At 37.1% G+C, this 17,097-nt stretch overlaps 1 protein-coding gene across 1 annotated transcript in view; it reads right to left on the bottom strand.

The window, feature by feature from the left end:
* RAB21 (RAB21, member RAS oncogene family) overlaps window positions 1-17,097 on the bottom strand; it is a 32,129-nt gene that overhangs the window by 10,350 nt on the left and 4,682 nt on the right. The window contains exons 2-4 of the mRNA XM_010338497.3: window positions 6,098-6,157; window positions 5,003-5,110; window positions 1,708-1,771 (exon numbers count right to left, since the gene is read on the bottom strand). Coding sequence (XP_010336799.3) covers window positions 1,708-1,771; window positions 5,003-5,110; window positions 6,098-6,157 — 232 coding nt within the window. The remainder of the gene's footprint in view (window positions 1-1,707; window positions 1,772-5,002; window positions 5,111-6,097; window positions 6,158-17,097) is intronic.

Raw genomic sequence — 17,097 nt, forward strand, 5'->3', positions numbered from 1 at the left:
ATCTTCAGTCATTCATCTACTGTGGCCACTTCCACTCCTAGTAAGTCCATATAACACACAAAGCTAACAAAACTCAGTAATGATTAGCTTTAGCTTTAGCTCCAAACCTCCAAGTAGCCTACTACTTCAGTGTTCCAGTCTGAAATATTCCTGCCTAGCCTAACATCTAGCACCTAGACCAAAATACAGGGGAAATCAACTCCTTGCTCTTTTTCCCAAGATTTGCTCCTGATCTGGGATTATAAAGCTACCAATCTAATGGTGACAAGAGATAAGAAATGTAAACTCAAATTTAAAAAAAATTCTAAAGGCTAAAAGCAGAATTTCCCCACAATGACTATTCCGTTCTTTCATTTCCCCAAATACTACCTTTGTCTTCCACTAAAATGATCCTATCCTGGCTTCTCCTGAATTGTTCTTATCATCAGGTATGTAGAAATAAAGAGAGAAAACAGCATGAGGCTATACATCATAAGAATCAGTAACATAAGAGTCAGAATGACTTCATTTCAAATCTGATCTCTGAAAGCTGCCTGACACTGGGCAAGTTATTATCTCCAGGACTCAGACTCCTCTATAAAACCTTTATAAGATTATGAGGATTAGATGAGATAATGTCTGTGAGCGCACAGCACACTGTGAACTCAGAAACCTGTGCTGTGCACTCACTGTTCACTTTTATTGTTCAATAATTAATTGTGATATCATAGAAATAATAATCTGGCTGGGTGTGGTGGCTCAAGCCTGTAATCCCAGCACTTTGGGAGGCCAAGGTGCACAGATCATCTGAGGTCAGGAGTTTGAGACCAGCCTGGCCAACATGGTGAAACCCCGTCTCTATTTAAAAAAAAAAAAGAAGAAGAAATAATAATCTAAAGAGAAAGGAACCAAAGAGAAATTCCAGAAGTCCAAAGGTGAGTTTGTAGAGTTCCTTTATACACATTATGAATATTCCTCCACCCTGGGATCATGATCTACTTGTATCCTTGCGGTCAAATTTGCCCATTACTCAAAAATGTGTAGTTAAATGTGTAGAACAAGAAGACTGGCTTAAGCCATTTCCTTAATTCTATTTTAAAGTAGTTACTAAGCTTTTTTTCCTAAGCGAAATTGTACAGTAAAAAAGTAAAGGTCAAATTGAAGCAAGGCTAGGAAATCTGAAGCCCCAAGTGTCTAGTTTCCAATTTGCTCCCCAAAGCATTCCTTAGAGTTTGAATCTCCTGGAAAATTATTTCTAAATCCTAAATTATTATTATTTTTTTCTTTCCCCCTGAGATGGAGTCTCACTCCATCTCCCAGGCCGGAGTGCAATGGTAAGACCTTGGCTCACTGCACCCTCCACTGCCTGGATTCAAGCAATTCCCCTGCCTCAACCTCCAAGTAGCTGGGACTATAGGCATGCACCACCACATCTGGCTAATTTTTTTTTTTCTGTAGAGACAGGGTTTGCCATGTTGGCCAGGCTGGTCCTGAAGTCCTGAGACTCAGGTGATCCACCTGCTTTGGCCTACCAAGGTGCTGGGATTACAGGTGTGAGCTACCACATCTGGCTAAATCCTAAATTATTCTAAAGTATTTATACTGATATGCCACTCTTCTTCCTTTCTCGTGTAACTTGAAAATAAAAATTACTTGTTTATAATGTTTTTAATGAAACAGTAAGGAAACAAAGGAGTCTTTAAAAAAAAAAAAAGTAATGATGCTTACCAACTATACATAAACAGATTTCATTTCCCAACATTTTCCGTAATTCTTTGACCCAGTTTTTTACCTGTATATACAAAACAGCACATATTAAAACAAATTCTGTTAGAATTACCACTATCACAACACCCAAAAAACTCAACACTGTCAAAATACTTCAGAATTTTGTTTAAGAGTTAATTTAGTTATTACTAGAAATGATTCACTGAAGAATCATTTATTGCCAGGTTATATTGCAAAGCATATACATATGAACATACAATAGAAGGATATACAGAAGCAACTCTAATTACAAATTTGCATCAGCCTTCCACAGATCCAAGCAAAGCTATTCACTAGAGCAAAAGCATATCAACACCAGCTTCTGATAATAGATGCTTTACAATATAGATAACAGTGTCGCTTTAGACTTCAGAACACATGGGTTTAAAACAGTCTTTTATACACTAATTCCTAAATAGAGGGCATAGGGGCTTCAGTGTCACACACTTAAGGACAAAAAAAAAAAAAAAAAGTATATAAGCACCAAAAAAAGTAAGAGCACTAAAATAATTTCAGTGTATGACAGGGTTTTGCAACCTTGGCAATACTAACATTTTAGTACAGATGATTCTTTGTTGTAGGACACTGTCCTATGCAATGTATGATATTTAGCAGCATCCCTGACTTCCTACCCACTTCTAGTGGCATCCTCCAGTTGTGACAACCAAGGATGTCTCCAGGCATTGTTATCCTCTGGTAGATAAACAATGATATACAATAACTCCGGTTATGAACTGATTCTCCAATATGAATGAAGCCTAGCAGCAGGCACTGTTGGCAGTAAACTGGAATTAAGCAGATTAATCTTTTCAACTAACAATTTTAAATATGTTGATTATAATAAAAGAATAAAAGGCAAACTTGGACACCTGCCTTCATTCTTTGCAATGAAATTTAATATGGATGTAAGCAAATCACACTGAACTCATATAGAAAAAATACACATATCTCTGTAAATTCCAAAAATGACATTAGATACGTGGTAACCACTTACTATGCATCTTGTCTTATAGTGCACAAATATAACACTTCCACATTCCTATTCTCTGCAAGAATGCAGAGGAACTATCTTTAGCAAATCTAAAATCCTTATAAAAGCAAAAGTAATTATCATCACCATGTCATCTATATAACAGCACTAAACGAATTTTCTTAGTATAGTCTCAGCCTTTTTGTTTCACTCACATATATGTATAAAGTTTTCAATGCATTTAACTTCCACTCTTTATTGATTTCACATAAGAAAATGTGACTGTACTGGCATAAAATGTACATCTTCATCACCTCAAAAGAAACACACCAGAATCCAATTATCTATTACTCTCTTCCAAGTGCATACAGTATCACATCTACTAACCTAACCAATTTTAAAAAAAATTTGTTAGTCATTTCCAATCAGATACTCCTCCAAAGGCACTCTATCTATTCCTTACCCCCATACATTTTTGGTAAGGTAGAGATGGTCACAAATTCTTTGTCAAGCCTCCCATCAAGTGGTAGAGTCAAATTCCCCACCCTCTGAATTTGGGCTGGCCTTTTAACTTGTTTTGACAAGAAAATGTGGGAGAAGTAATGCTGTGCCAGTCCCAGACTTAAGTCTTAAGAATGCCTGATAGCTTCTGCTTTTAACTCTTGGGATCCAGTTGTCCTATAAAAAAAGCTTAAGCTAGAATAAAGAATAATGAGAGAGCACACAGAGAGAGTAAACTGGATGATAAGACACCAGATGTAGTGAGAGGGCAGATGGAGAAGTAGGCCTTCTTGGATATGCCAGCCCTAGTCAAACTCCCCAGTTCAGTGCAGCTGTATAAGTGACTCCAGTGACATCAAAAACAGCAGTGGACCTGCCTGGTCAACCCACAGAATCATGAGAAATAAAAAATCATTATTTTAAGCCAACAAATGTTGGGGGTTTAGCAATAGATAACTGGTCAATTTTCAACATAAATGACTATCTGCTCTTTTTTTTTTTTTTGAGATAGAGTCTCGCTCTGTCACTCAGGTTGGAGTGCAGTAGTGCAATCTTGGCACACTGCAACCTCTGTTTCTCCGATTTAAGCGATTCTCCTGCCTCAGACTCCTGAGTAGCTGGGATTACAGGCATGTGCCACCAGGCCCAGCTAATTTTTTTGTATTTTTAGTAGAGACGGGTTTCACCATGTTGTCTGGGCTGGTCTCAAACTCCTGACCTCAAGTAATCTGTCTGCCCCAATCTCCCAAAGTACTGGGATTACAGGCGTGAGCCACTGCGCCTGGCCTCAATCTTACCTTAATAAAATACTTAAAACTATTTCTTTTCATGCAAAAAGCTAAAAGGGGATAACAAACAGCACCACCAAAATAACTTTTAAAAATCATTAAATCTGCAAGGTACCTATCGTTTTATTTTCTAGTTCTTGGACTAAGTTTTTCCATACATCATTAATAACCCAAGGGCTAACTTGTATATCTGCGCTATCAGATTTAAATGGGAAAAAAATAAAGAGAAAAAAACAAAACAACAAGGTAAGGAATTTCACCAAGTACAAGCCTGTAACTCAAAGCAAGAAAAGCTTCTTCCTTGGCATTACTCTCTGTGGTTAAACATTGTTGACAAATTTATTCCAAGAACAGCTTTAGGAGGAAAGGTCAAATAAGTAACCCATCTGATTGTGATTAGAATTCAGAGGTAAATTAAATGGTAACTCATTTTTGGTCCCAGACAACTTTAAGAGTTGTACATAGGTGGTATATATTTGAAGGGGAATAAACTAATCAGAGAACTTTAAGATTGTCCTTTTAAAACTTGTATTATATTTGGCAAGGAGAAAGCTTAAATGTGATTTTGCTCCTTTTTTCTTTTCACATAAAGGAATCTGTGCAGCCACACCAAGTTTTCAGGTCCCAGTACGTATGGGATTAAGGAAATATGTGTGATTTCTCCTTAAGAGGGAGAAACAAAAGCCCCCATATTTTTCTGAAGCTCAACTTCAAATACTTCCCTTTCCTAATATTTGAGAAAGCCATGTAATAAACCATTAATTATTCTAACATAAATTAATTCATGTGTATTAAATATTTCATTAAACATGAGTATACCTGCATGTTGTAGGTGAAAAGAAAAAGAAAAGAAAATATAAGTGGTCACCAGTTAAGCACAAATTATATAGTTTATTTTTAAAAACAAAACTAATCACATTAGTGAACAAAGGTATATTAATGGAAACTTGAAAAATTACTGTTGCTCTTCTAAGACATCTACTCATAAACAGAATACCTTCTGAAAAGAGTCTTCATCTGTTATGTCATAAACTAAAATAGCTCCATTTGAATCTCTGTAGTAAATTGGACCCAACGCATGGAATCTCTCTTGACCTGCTGTATCCTAAGTAGAGCAACAAACACTTATTAGATCAGAAGAAAAATACAAATGTACAACTGCAACCACAGTGAACTTTTGATTAATTGGAAAATAGGGCATAAAGTCACAGACAACCCCAAAACCCTACTAACAGAAACAAAATGGCAAAACAGGTCATACAAAAGAATTTTAAGTCAAGTTATAACCAATATGTAATGTTTTACTGATATACAAAAGTTACTTTTTCCCTCCCAACCTTCCTCCTCCTCAGCAACTACCCCACCTCTATTAAAAAACCAGTTCAGTTGCCAGGGGGTCAAAACAGCCAACACAGCATTATACATTATAAGCCTGGAATAGGCTCTACCCTAAATTTAATTTCCCACACTGGGAGAGACAGTGAAACAGCACATACATCAAGACCACCAGTCAGCAGGTACCCTACTGCATTATCCTCACCCTACTCTCTACCAGCCATTCCCTTAGAAGGCTGGAATATGGAGCAGGATGGGGAAAAAAAGGCCAGGCAAGCTGTCTACCCATCCTGTCCTCTCTCTGAAGTGGAACTCTTCTGAACTGACCCTTCTCCAGATGAAAAGTTATGACAGCAATATTCAAATATACAATTATAGTCCTGATAGAATTCTCAACCAGATTTTAAGATTTTAAAAAATTTTTTGAAAAAGTTTTGGCTGCCAGGTGTGGTGGCTCACGTCTGTAATCCAAGCACTTTGGAGGCCAAGGCACGCGGATCACCTGAGGTTGGGAGTTCAAGACCAGCCTGACCAACATGGTAAAACCCCATCTTTAAAAAGAAAAAAAAAACACAAAACTATACACACACACACACACACACACACATATATACACATATACATATACATATACATACATATATATATATATATAAAGAAAAAAATTTTGGCTAATCTCCAATTAACTTAAAAAAAAAAGAAATAAAGAAATAAAGGAAGACGCCTCTATGCACAATAGTTGGATAAGTTCACTTACCCATATGGCAAGGTTTACTCTTTTCCCACCAATATTTAACTTCTTTGTTAAGAATGATGCCTAAGAAGAGAAATATATGTTACACAATGTTTCATATACAATAACGTTCTTTATCCTAACAACTATTGATGAATGAATCATCTCAATGTAAAAGTTTTCTGAAAGGAAAAGTAATCACTGAGCTTTAATGATCAAAACTGTTTCATTAAAGATAAGACATTATTTACTTTTTAACCTAAAAAAATCTTGTTTTCTGAATATAGGTTATAAAAAAATACACAGAAAATAAGTACTTTTTTTCTTTAATGTTTTTCCTTATCTATGTGAAACACAATTTTTCCTAGAGCATTTAATTTGATGCCACCTTAACTACTCATACAAAGAGTCTACGATTTGTAAGATAAGATAAATGTTTACTGGTGGTTTACTTACTGTACAAATATCAATACTATTCAAAATGGTTCCACAATTACTTCATAACTCAATTGTTTAACATATATTCAATAATTATCCTAAGTATTAATGTCAGAGAAATGAAAGGACATGGTTCTAGCCCTCAAGGAACTTATACTCTATTAAGAGAAATAAAAATAAAGAGAATTATGATTCCATGTGATAAGTGCTAAAATGGAGGGTCTTGCCAAGCACACTGTAAAGATAGTACTGAGAAAGAAGGTGTAACAGTTGTCTGAATGAGTCAAAGACAGTTTCAGAGAAAAGGTAATGATCACCCTTTTGGAGCAGTAGTGGTTTTTCCTGACAGATGAGTGAAGCTACTGAAGCCTCAAACACATGACCCCATCCCAAGGGGAATTCCAAGCAGGTATGGTGAAGACAGAGATGAGACTACATAGATGGACTTTATCTTGTGGGTCTCAATAAAACCTGTTCTAAGACACCAGACATGAATTTAGACACACACACACATACACACACACACACACACACGCACACACTAGGTATACTTGGGAAATGCTATTTATTGATATTTGTATACTAACAATGACATTAGCACATTAGGATGCTGCCAAAAGGAAGGCCAGCTGACTGCATTTATACAAGCACTTCCCAAATTCACTTAACTCTTTTTTCCCCCGAGTTTCTTCTGTATAGCACTGAACCTTTTTTCCCTGGAAAAACACCTAATTCATCCTAAAGAATAACTGTGTGAAAAAACAGGACTACTGACAATGGAGAATCACTGAATGGTTTCAAGCAATGGGGAAATAGATCTGTATTTTAAGAGAATGACTCTGGGATAGGAAGGGAGGTTGGACTAGAAAAGATAGGTAGAAAGAAGGCTATTACAAAATTGCGGGTAGGGGAAGGCAGGGAGGAGGTCTGAACTAAGACCATGACGACAGAAAGAATGAACAGAACCAAGAGTTACTGAAGAGGAAATATATCCAGAATCCACAGTCAGTTGACATGTCATAAAAAAAAAGGAATAGGGAGCTGAGTTCAGACCTATGTAGAGATAGTCACATTTAGGTGTATTTATATAGAAGAAGTGCAAAAAAGGTCAAACAGATAAAAGGCCAGGATGGTAAATTACTGAAGGATAAGAAACCTAGATTTCAGGAAGGTCTTTTTTCCATGGACACACCATGGAAAATTAGAACTAAGAAAAGGCCGCTGGATGCAGTGATTAACTAAGGCGTCCACAGATAAATATAAATGGCAGAGCTGGGTTCCAAACCCATGTATGTCTGTCTTCAAGGCCCAAGCTATCCTCATGATATTGCAGTAAATAAAAATTATACAGAAAAGGGGAAAAATAAATTAAATGCCAAAACAGCAAAGTAACCTGAAAAATGAGAAGAGCAAATATAGGTTATGAGAACAAATTACTTCTCCCATTCATGCCAGCATAGGAGCTAAGAATATGAACTTTGGAGCAGAATCTGTGGATGTAAATCTCAGCTTTGCCACACACTAGCTATGTGATTTATTTGAACTCAGTCATTTTCATGGTTTCAGTATCAATGCCATATGGAAAAAAAATGTAAATCTGAATCCTATCCAAATATTTAATGGGTAGGTCAACTTAAATGCCTCTTTTTCAAACACATGTAAGACTGAACCAATCTTCTCCCCAAAATTGGATTTTCATTTTGACTTTAGTATTCTGATCACATTCACCTTCTCATTGAAGTCTAGAAACTTAGAAGTATCTTCTTAAGCCCTTGTCAGTTCATACACCTTCAAAATCTACCAAGCCTTGTCTTCATACTTCCTCTGGGGTCTATGACCACCAGTCTCTTACTATGTCATAACATAAATACCTCTGGTTCACCTCACACTCTGCTCTGCATGCCATTATCTTCCCAAAGCTTCCCTGGTTAAAAACAAAACAAAACTTCTAACTCACAGAAGGGTTCCCTAATAGGTTATCATTTTTAATAAGCATCCTTAAATATCCCTGCTGACAGCTAATATCATAACCTTTCTGTCATGAGTGTTGCCGAGATTTCTCAGCAAAAGGGAGTGCATCAGGGCTGGTAAAGCTCCCTCATTTCTTTTCTATCATCCCCTCTGAAACTGCCCAACATCCTCCCATGGCAAGTTTAAAGGACAGAATTAAGTCTCCCCTAAGGAACCACGGATACAAAAAACACTTTTACAGAAAGGGTACACATCACAACATTCATTATATGGAAAAACAAAATCAATGAAATTATCTGTGTTCATTAATGAGTAATTAGTTAAAAATTCAAAAAATAGCCCATCCATGCAGTAAAACACTACACAGTCATTTCTATTACTGTTGCTAATACTAGCCAACATTTATTAAATGCTTATTTTCTGCCAAGTACTGTGCTACGCACTTTTCACAAAATCATTCATAAGCTTCTTCTTTATAAAGTTGGGGAGCCCACATCTACAATTAGAAGTCTTAAAGCCTTATCTTTATATCCAGACACTTCCACAATGCGTCCACATCTACCTTCTAGGATAGCTTCCAATATTTCTTTACTTATTCTTCATCTTATTTGGCTTTTTTAATATCCTATTTAATTTTTCTGTTCATAAAATTCCCCTCAAATTTGGGCCTAATCTTTGTTCTCTTATCTGAATTCCACGTATCTAAATATAGCTCTTTTTCCTTGAATTTTCATGTCTTCTTATATTCATGCATGCAATGCACACTAAATCTTTCTATCCTGAAGAATTTTAGGGAATCGACTATCCATTTACTGCAGCTTATACTATCTTATAGTATAAATTATCTCTTCATGGGTATAAGTACTCTGTTAACTAGATTATATATTTTTATTTAACGTCACAGTGATTACAATGAAATGGGTAGTATTCTAAGAGCTTCTCAAATATTAATTCATTTAATTCTCAGTTGCCAATGACACCCTGTGAGTCAGAGATCATTATTATCCATGTATTACAGATGTGGAAAATGAGGCATAGGGAGGGTAAATATCTTACCCAAGGTCATACAGTAAGTGACACTGTGCCACTTGAAATTCCAGGTAGTTTGGCCCCAGACATTAATCATAATCACTTTGCTACCGTACTTCCCTGACTGAGATCTGAGCTCTCTAACACCTCTTCTCTTGTGGAAGAAAAGGGGAAAGTCATAGTACCCTGCCCACAATAGACAGTCAAATGCTGTTATTACAGATAAACAGCTCTACAATGTGCCCAGGTAAATCAATGCAGTTATAACTCAATTTAGCAGGAGATATGCGTCTAAGTTTCCTTATTAATCAAATTATTATTATTTTTTTTTGAGACGGAGTTTCACTCTTGTTACCCAGGCTGGAGTGCAATGGCGCGATCTCGGCTCACCGCAACCTCCGCCTCCTGGGTTCAGGCAATTCTCCTGCCTCAGCCTCCTGAGTAGCTGGGATTACAGGCACGCGCCACCATGCCCAGCTAATTTTTTGTGTTTTTAGTAGAGACGGGGTTTCACCATGTTGACCAGGATGGTCTCGATCTCTTGACCTCGTGATCCACCCGCCTCGGCCTCCCAAAGTGCTGGGATTACAGGCTTGAGCCACCGCGCCCAGCCAATCAAATTATTTTAACTCAGAGATATGATGCACTAGTAAAGCTTATCAAAGGATCTCTAGTAAATATTTTTTTCCTTCATAATGAAAACCTTAAGCCCTGCTCTATGGAAAGATTTCTTGTTTTGTAAATGATCTCGTTTTATATAAATTCTAAGTTTTTAATATTTTATAGACATTTTCTTTCTTTTTAAAAAACTTTTAGAAAACTATTTTTTAAAGAATAAAATTATTGATATATTTAAGAAGCTGAAACATCAAGAAAGCAGCAAACAGGTATAAAAATAGGCACATACACCAACGAAACAAAAGAGAGAACCCAGAAAAAAAGGCAAATACTTATACCCACCTGATCTTTGACAAAGCAAATAAAACAGATATTTGGGAAAAGATGGCCTATTTAATAAATGGGGCTGTGAAAACTGGCAAGCCACATGTAAAAGAATGAAACTGGATCCTCTTCTCTTACCTTATACAAAAATCAACTCAAGATGGATTGAAGACTTAAATCTAAGACCTAAAACCATAAAAATTCTAGAAGATAACACTGGAAAAACTCTTCTAGACACTGGCTTAGGCAAAGAATTCATGACTAATACCCTAAAAGCAAATGCAACAAAAACAAAAATGTAATAAATGGGACCTAATTAAACTAAAAAGCTTCTGCACAGCAAAAGAAATAATCAGCAGAGTAAACACACAACCCACAGAGTGGGAGAAAACGTTTGCAAACTAAGCATCCAACAAAGGACTAATATCCAAAATCTACAAGGAACTCAAACATATCAGCAAGAAAAAAAACGATCCCATTAAAAAGTGGGCAAAGGACATGAAAAGACAATTCTCAAAAGAAGATATACAAACAGCCAACAAACATATGAAAAAATGCTCAACATGACTAATTATCAGGGAAATGCAAATTAAAATCACAATGAGATGCCCTTTACTCCTGCAAGAATGGCCAAAATTAAAAAGCCAAAATAACAATAGATGCTGGTGTGGATGTGATAAAAGGGGAACATTTTTACACTAATAGTGGGAATATAAACTAGAACAACACTAAGAAAAACAGTAAGGAGATTACTTAAAGAATTAAAAGTATTATATAACCATCATTTGATCCAGCAATCCCACTACTGAGTACCCAAAAGAAAAGAAGTAGTCATATGAAAAAGACACATGCACACGTATGTTTATTGCAGCACAATTCACAACTGCAAAGATATGGAGCCAACCTGAGTGTTTATCAACCAAGTAGTGAATAAAGAAAATGTGGTATATGTATACCATAGAAAACTACTCAGTCATAAAAAGGAATGAAATAATGTCTTTTACAGCAACTTGGATGGAGCTGGAGGCCATTTTTCTAAGTGAAGTAGCTCAGGAATGGAAAACCAAATATTGTACGTTCTCAGTTATAAGTGAGAGCTAAGCTATGAGGAATATATAATAATACAATGGCCAGGCACAGTGGCTCATACCTGTAATCCCAGCATTTTGGGAGGCCAAGGTGGGCAGATCACGAAGTCAGGTGTTCAACACCAACCTGGCCAACATGGTGAAACCCCATCTCCACTAAAAAGATAAAAAAATTAGCTCAGCATGGGGGCATGTGCCTGTAATCCCAGCTACTCAGGACGCTGAGGCAGGAGAATTGCTTGAACCTAGGAGGCAGAGGTTGCAGTGAAGCGAGATCATGCCTCCAGCCTGGGCAACAGAGTACAACTCTGTTTATAAAATAAAAAAAAAAGAATGATATCATGCACTTTGAGTACTCAAGGAAGAAGGTTTGGAGCGGGGTATGAGATAAAAGCCTACATATTGAATACGGTATACATAGCTCGGGTGATGGGTGCACCAAAATCTTGGAAATCACAGAAGAAATTATCCATGTTAACAAAAAACCACCTGTCCCCCAAAAACAATTGAAATAAAAATAAAAATTTATAAAAAAGATAGCAGCAAACAATCAAAAGGCTGAAATTTGTCTTTTTAAATCACCTCTACCAGGCACACTTAATTTGGCTGGACTACTGAGATACCACTGTAGTTATAATCATTACTCTGGAGCAGTGGTTCTTAATTCTATTACATGGTAGTGAGAATGGGAGAAGTAAGTACAAACTTCTTTAAGAATATGAAGAAAGCCATGAACCTACTCACTCCTCCAAAAACTGCTCATACGTACACACTAAAAACAATTCCTACGCACTTCCAAGAGATTTATAAATGCCTGGCAACTTCTCAGTAAAGAACCTAGTTTAAAAAGGGAAGGAGGAAGAGTGACATTAAATGGTAGCAATTCAAAAGGTTCCAGGACTATAGGAAGGGGTAAGAAAAATACCACGTGCTAAGCACTGTGCTTGGGCTTTTTCAATGAATGTTTCAACAACACTGTGAAGTAGATAATTAGCCTACTTTACAGCTGTGAACCTGATTTTTAAAAAAAATAATACAGTGACTCACGGAAGGTCAGACAGACAACTCAACTGGGTGCTGCAGTGGGTGGAAGCCTGTCTGACTTCACAATGCTTTTTCCATTGCACAAAGCTACTACTATTCTAGAACATACACATTTCTTAACTTGGCACTCCTCCACTTGGACAGTAAGCGTTCCTGGATCCTAACCTCTCCAAATATTCTCAGGGTAAGCACAAAGTATTAGTAGCAAGGATCTAACTAATGGCTCATTTTCCACCCCACATCCTTCAAATTCTGAGTTACTGCATGAATACTTCTAATCCCAATCGTTTCATCTTCTATGCTTTAGCAGTATTAAAAAATTAACAACCTTATTAGCTCAGGTTCTCATCTGTAATTTGTATGTCGATTCTTGTTTGACCAACATCTTACCGGAAATCATAGTGGATAATAAAAAAAAGAAAATGCTATTAAAAAAAAATCTCCAGGTAATCACAGGGTAAGAGGAAAGAAATTAAAAATGAATTTAAAAAAAGCAAAATGGGATTATAAGAAAGAAATAATAGGGAAAAATGTATCTGCCAAATTCTTTTCGTAACTAGTTTAATCAAGTTTTTGGTTCTTTGTTAGCCAAATCATTTGCTGTGCTTGCTAACTAATCTCCTGGCAAAGCAAACCACCTAAAGTAGTATTTTACAATTATAAGGCATCTGTTGAAAGCAACATAGTAATTACATTGTGAACAAATACTTCCCTGGCTGAATCTAGTATCTAGTAAATTCAAAAGACTTCATTAATTGGGGGCCTGGTGTGGGGGAGTGTATGAGAGAGAGAGAGAGAGAGAGAGAGAGAGAGAGAGGGAGAGAGAGAGAGAGGAGAGACAGAGTGAGAGAGCGAGAGAGCGAGAGAACAAAATAAATATTCTTGCTAGTTGCTAACACTGGTGCAGACTCAAGTATTTAAAGAATAATGTACAATTATTTGTCAATTTTTAAAATAAAATAAAAAATAAATGAATAAAGCATTACCACTTCCAGATTTAAGACATGACAGCATTCAGGCAGGTTAATTTATAAAATCAGCCCCCTCTAGCAACACAATAAAAATTAGCTATCAGAAAACTAAGCTAGGCCAGGCATGGTGGCTCACAACAGCTTAAGAGTTTGAGACCAGACTGGCCAATATGATGAAACTCCATATCTACTAAAAATACAAAAAAAAAATTAGCCAGGCATGGTGGCGGGCACCTGTAATCCCAGCTACTCAGGAGGCTGAAGCAAGAGAATCACTTGAACCCAGAAGACAGAGGTTGCAGTAAGCCAAGATTGCAACATTGCACTCCAGCCTGGGTGACAAGAGTAAGACTGTCTCAAAATATATACATACACATATATAGAATGGGGAAAAGATTTTTTAAAAGAACTTCAAAAATAAATCATTTTATTGATTATAAAGATATTACAATAAATTGCCTAAATCAACAGTGATGTGGCTTTCAGGATACTTAGAAAACATTTCAAATATTCAAGCAAGAGAATCACTTGAACCCAGAAGACAGAGGTTGCAGTAAGCCAAGATTGCAACATTGCACTCCAGCCTGGGTGACAAGAGTAAGACTGTCTCAAAATATATACATACACATATATAGAATGGGGAAAAGATTTTTTAAAAGAACTTCAAAAATAAATCATTTTATTGATTATAAAGATATTACAATAAATTGCCTAAATCAACAGTGATGTGGCTTTCAGGATACTTAGAAAACATTTCAAATATTCAAAATATTCTTTGTACAAAGAAACCAAGATTCCTAGACTAAGACTATGACACAAAGTGTAAAAACACTTCTAGAACCTGAATGCCAAGTGTCGCTCAGGTTAAAGTGTGTTTAAAAAATAAATAAGTAAAAGCTGAGTGTCTCAAAACAAAAATAAATTTACTTTTAAAAAGTAGTAGACTAGACTTAAGAAAAATACGGTACACCATTTCTATTTTTAAAATGTTTATTTTTTATTATTTTATCTTTTTGAGACACAGCCTCACCCAGGCTGGAGTGCAATGGCACACTGGTTCACTGCAACCTCTGCCTCCTGGGTTCAAGTGATTCTCCTCCCTTAACCTCCCGAGTAGCTGGGATTACAGGTACCGCTATCATGCCCAGTTAATTTTTATATTTTTGTAGAGACGGGATTTTACCGTGACCAGGCTGGTCTTGAACTCCCGACCTCAGGTGATCCACCCACCTCGGCCTCCCAAAGTGCTTGGATTACAGGTGTGAGCCACCATGCCTGGCCCTTTTATTTTTATTTTTTAAAGACAAGGTCTCACTATGTTGCCCAGGTTGGTCTTAAACTCCTCTGCTCAAGATACCCTCCTGCCTATACCTCTCAAAGTGCTGGGATTACAGGTGTGAGCCACTATGCCCAGCCTGGCACACCATTTCTATTTGTGGAACCTTGGAAATTTAATTCAAGGTTTTTCTATTTTTTTTAGGAGACAGGGTCTGTCACCTAGCTGGAGTGCGGTGGCACAATCATAGCTCACTGCAGCGTCAACCTCTAATGCTCAAGTGATCCACCAGCCTCAGTCTCCTGAGTACCTAGGAATATGAGTGTACACCACCATGCCCAGCTAATTTTTTTCTTTTTTTTTTTTAACTAGAGATGGAATCTTGCTATGTTACCCATGCTGGTTTTTTGTTGTTGTTGTTGTTGTTTTTTTTTTTTTTTTTTTTTGAGATGGAGTTTCGCTCTTGTTACCCAGGCTGGAGTGCAATGGCGTGATCTTGGCTCACTGCAACCTCCGCCTCCCGGGTTCAGGCAGTTCTCCTGCCTTAGCCTCCCGAGTAGCTGGGATTACAGGCACGCGCCACCATGCCCAGCTAATTTTTTTTGTATTTTTAGTAGAGACAGGGTTTCACCATGTTGACCAGGATGGTCTCGATCTCTTGACCTCGTGATCCACCCCTCTCGGCCTCCCAAAGTGCTGAGATTACAGGCGTGAGCCACTGCACCTGGCTTCCATGCTGGTCTTGAACTTGTGACCTCAAGCGATCCTTCCACCTCATCCAACAAAGCATGGGTATAGGCGTGAGCCACCACATCCAGCCAATCGAAGTCTTAGTTTCCTCATTTCCCAAACCTGCCCAGCCAATCTTACAGTACTACTTTGCTAATCATAATCACCCAGTCACCTATCCTAGACTTCAGAAGGCAGGCAGAATTCTATAGGTGGGGCTCTAAAAAGAAAGAGAACTGTTGGTCCTGATTATAAACAATGTTACTTTTTACAGAGGAAATTAGTCAAAAGTGATATAAGGCACTTAAATTAGAATGTATAATCTTCAATAAGCACCTTCAATAAGGGAAAAAAAGGGTTACCTAACCCAGAAGCACAGATATAAAGAGGACATACCACATTGAGGAAGTGGTTACAACCAAAATGGCACAATCCTTTAAGAATAAAATCAAGAAAGGTAACTGATAAAGTGCCTTGCTCATCTTTATATTCCCCAGTTGATACAATGTTTGACATATATCAAATATAAAATAAATGTTTCTTGAATTTAACTGCATAGATTCAATAGTGTTGCCTTCAGAATTCCAGAGAAACAGTAGCAACTCCCTGACTCCAGTTGTCTTTCCTACTTCTGCCAAGTTTATCGAAGCCTCAAATCAGTGAGGAAATCACACAAGGGAACTTGGGGATTACATACAAGTTCAGAGAGCTTACCTACAGAATTACTCTATAACCATCAGTAACCTTGGAGCAGCTCTGGAAAAAGCCATAATAAAACACCAAAGTATGGCAAATGTCACAATTAAAAAAAAAAAAAAAAGTGAATTCCAGAAATGTCAATCTCAGCGAAAACACTAGAATGGATTTTAAAAACATTTGTCTAATCTATAAGCAATTTTAAAATGCAATGACCCTTCAGAAACAGCATGAGCTCTCAAAATAATTCATGTGAAAATCCCATTACTTTTTTACTGAATTACCATGAAAGAAAAACGTAAGTCCAGCACCATCTGTTCATTTAACAGCAAACATTTATTAAACAAATATGTGCCAGGGTCTGTGCTAGGAGCTTTACCTATGATGACTGTCTGTGTAATTCACATAAAGTCCTATGAGTAAGGCACTCCCATTTTATAGTAAAGGAGCTCTCTTACAGGCATTAGAATATTCTGGCAGGATCATGATGGCTATGAAGTGGGAGTCAGAATTCAAACCCCAGACTAACTTCAAAGTCCTTTCTCTTTTCACCACATTATATGGCCTCTTAATAGTTCTGAGTATGGCAGAAACACAGCATATCTTGTCTTCTGCAAGAATCTGACAAAACATCTCACAATAACCTTGTGGGCAAGACAGATGTGGCCTGGGCAAAAAGGAGAACTTCAGTGCTGGAGTAACTGTTTACACTGTATTAAGGGATTTGTGTCCACAAGTAGTTCATAGTGGTCAGTCTTCCATTATCATTAACATGTACAGTACTCCATTAATAACTGTTTCTCACTCAAGGGAAGGAGGAGGGGATAGCCTGTGGCCCAT

The sequence above is a fragment of the Saimiri boliviensis genome, chromosome 7, assembly GCF_048565385.1.
Source record: "Saimiri boliviensis isolate mSaiBol1 chromosome 7, mSaiBol1.pri, whole genome shotgun sequence".
In the NCBI taxonomy this organism is placed as follows: domain Eukaryota; kingdom Metazoa; phylum Chordata; class Mammalia; order Primates; family Cebidae; genus Saimiri; species Saimiri boliviensis.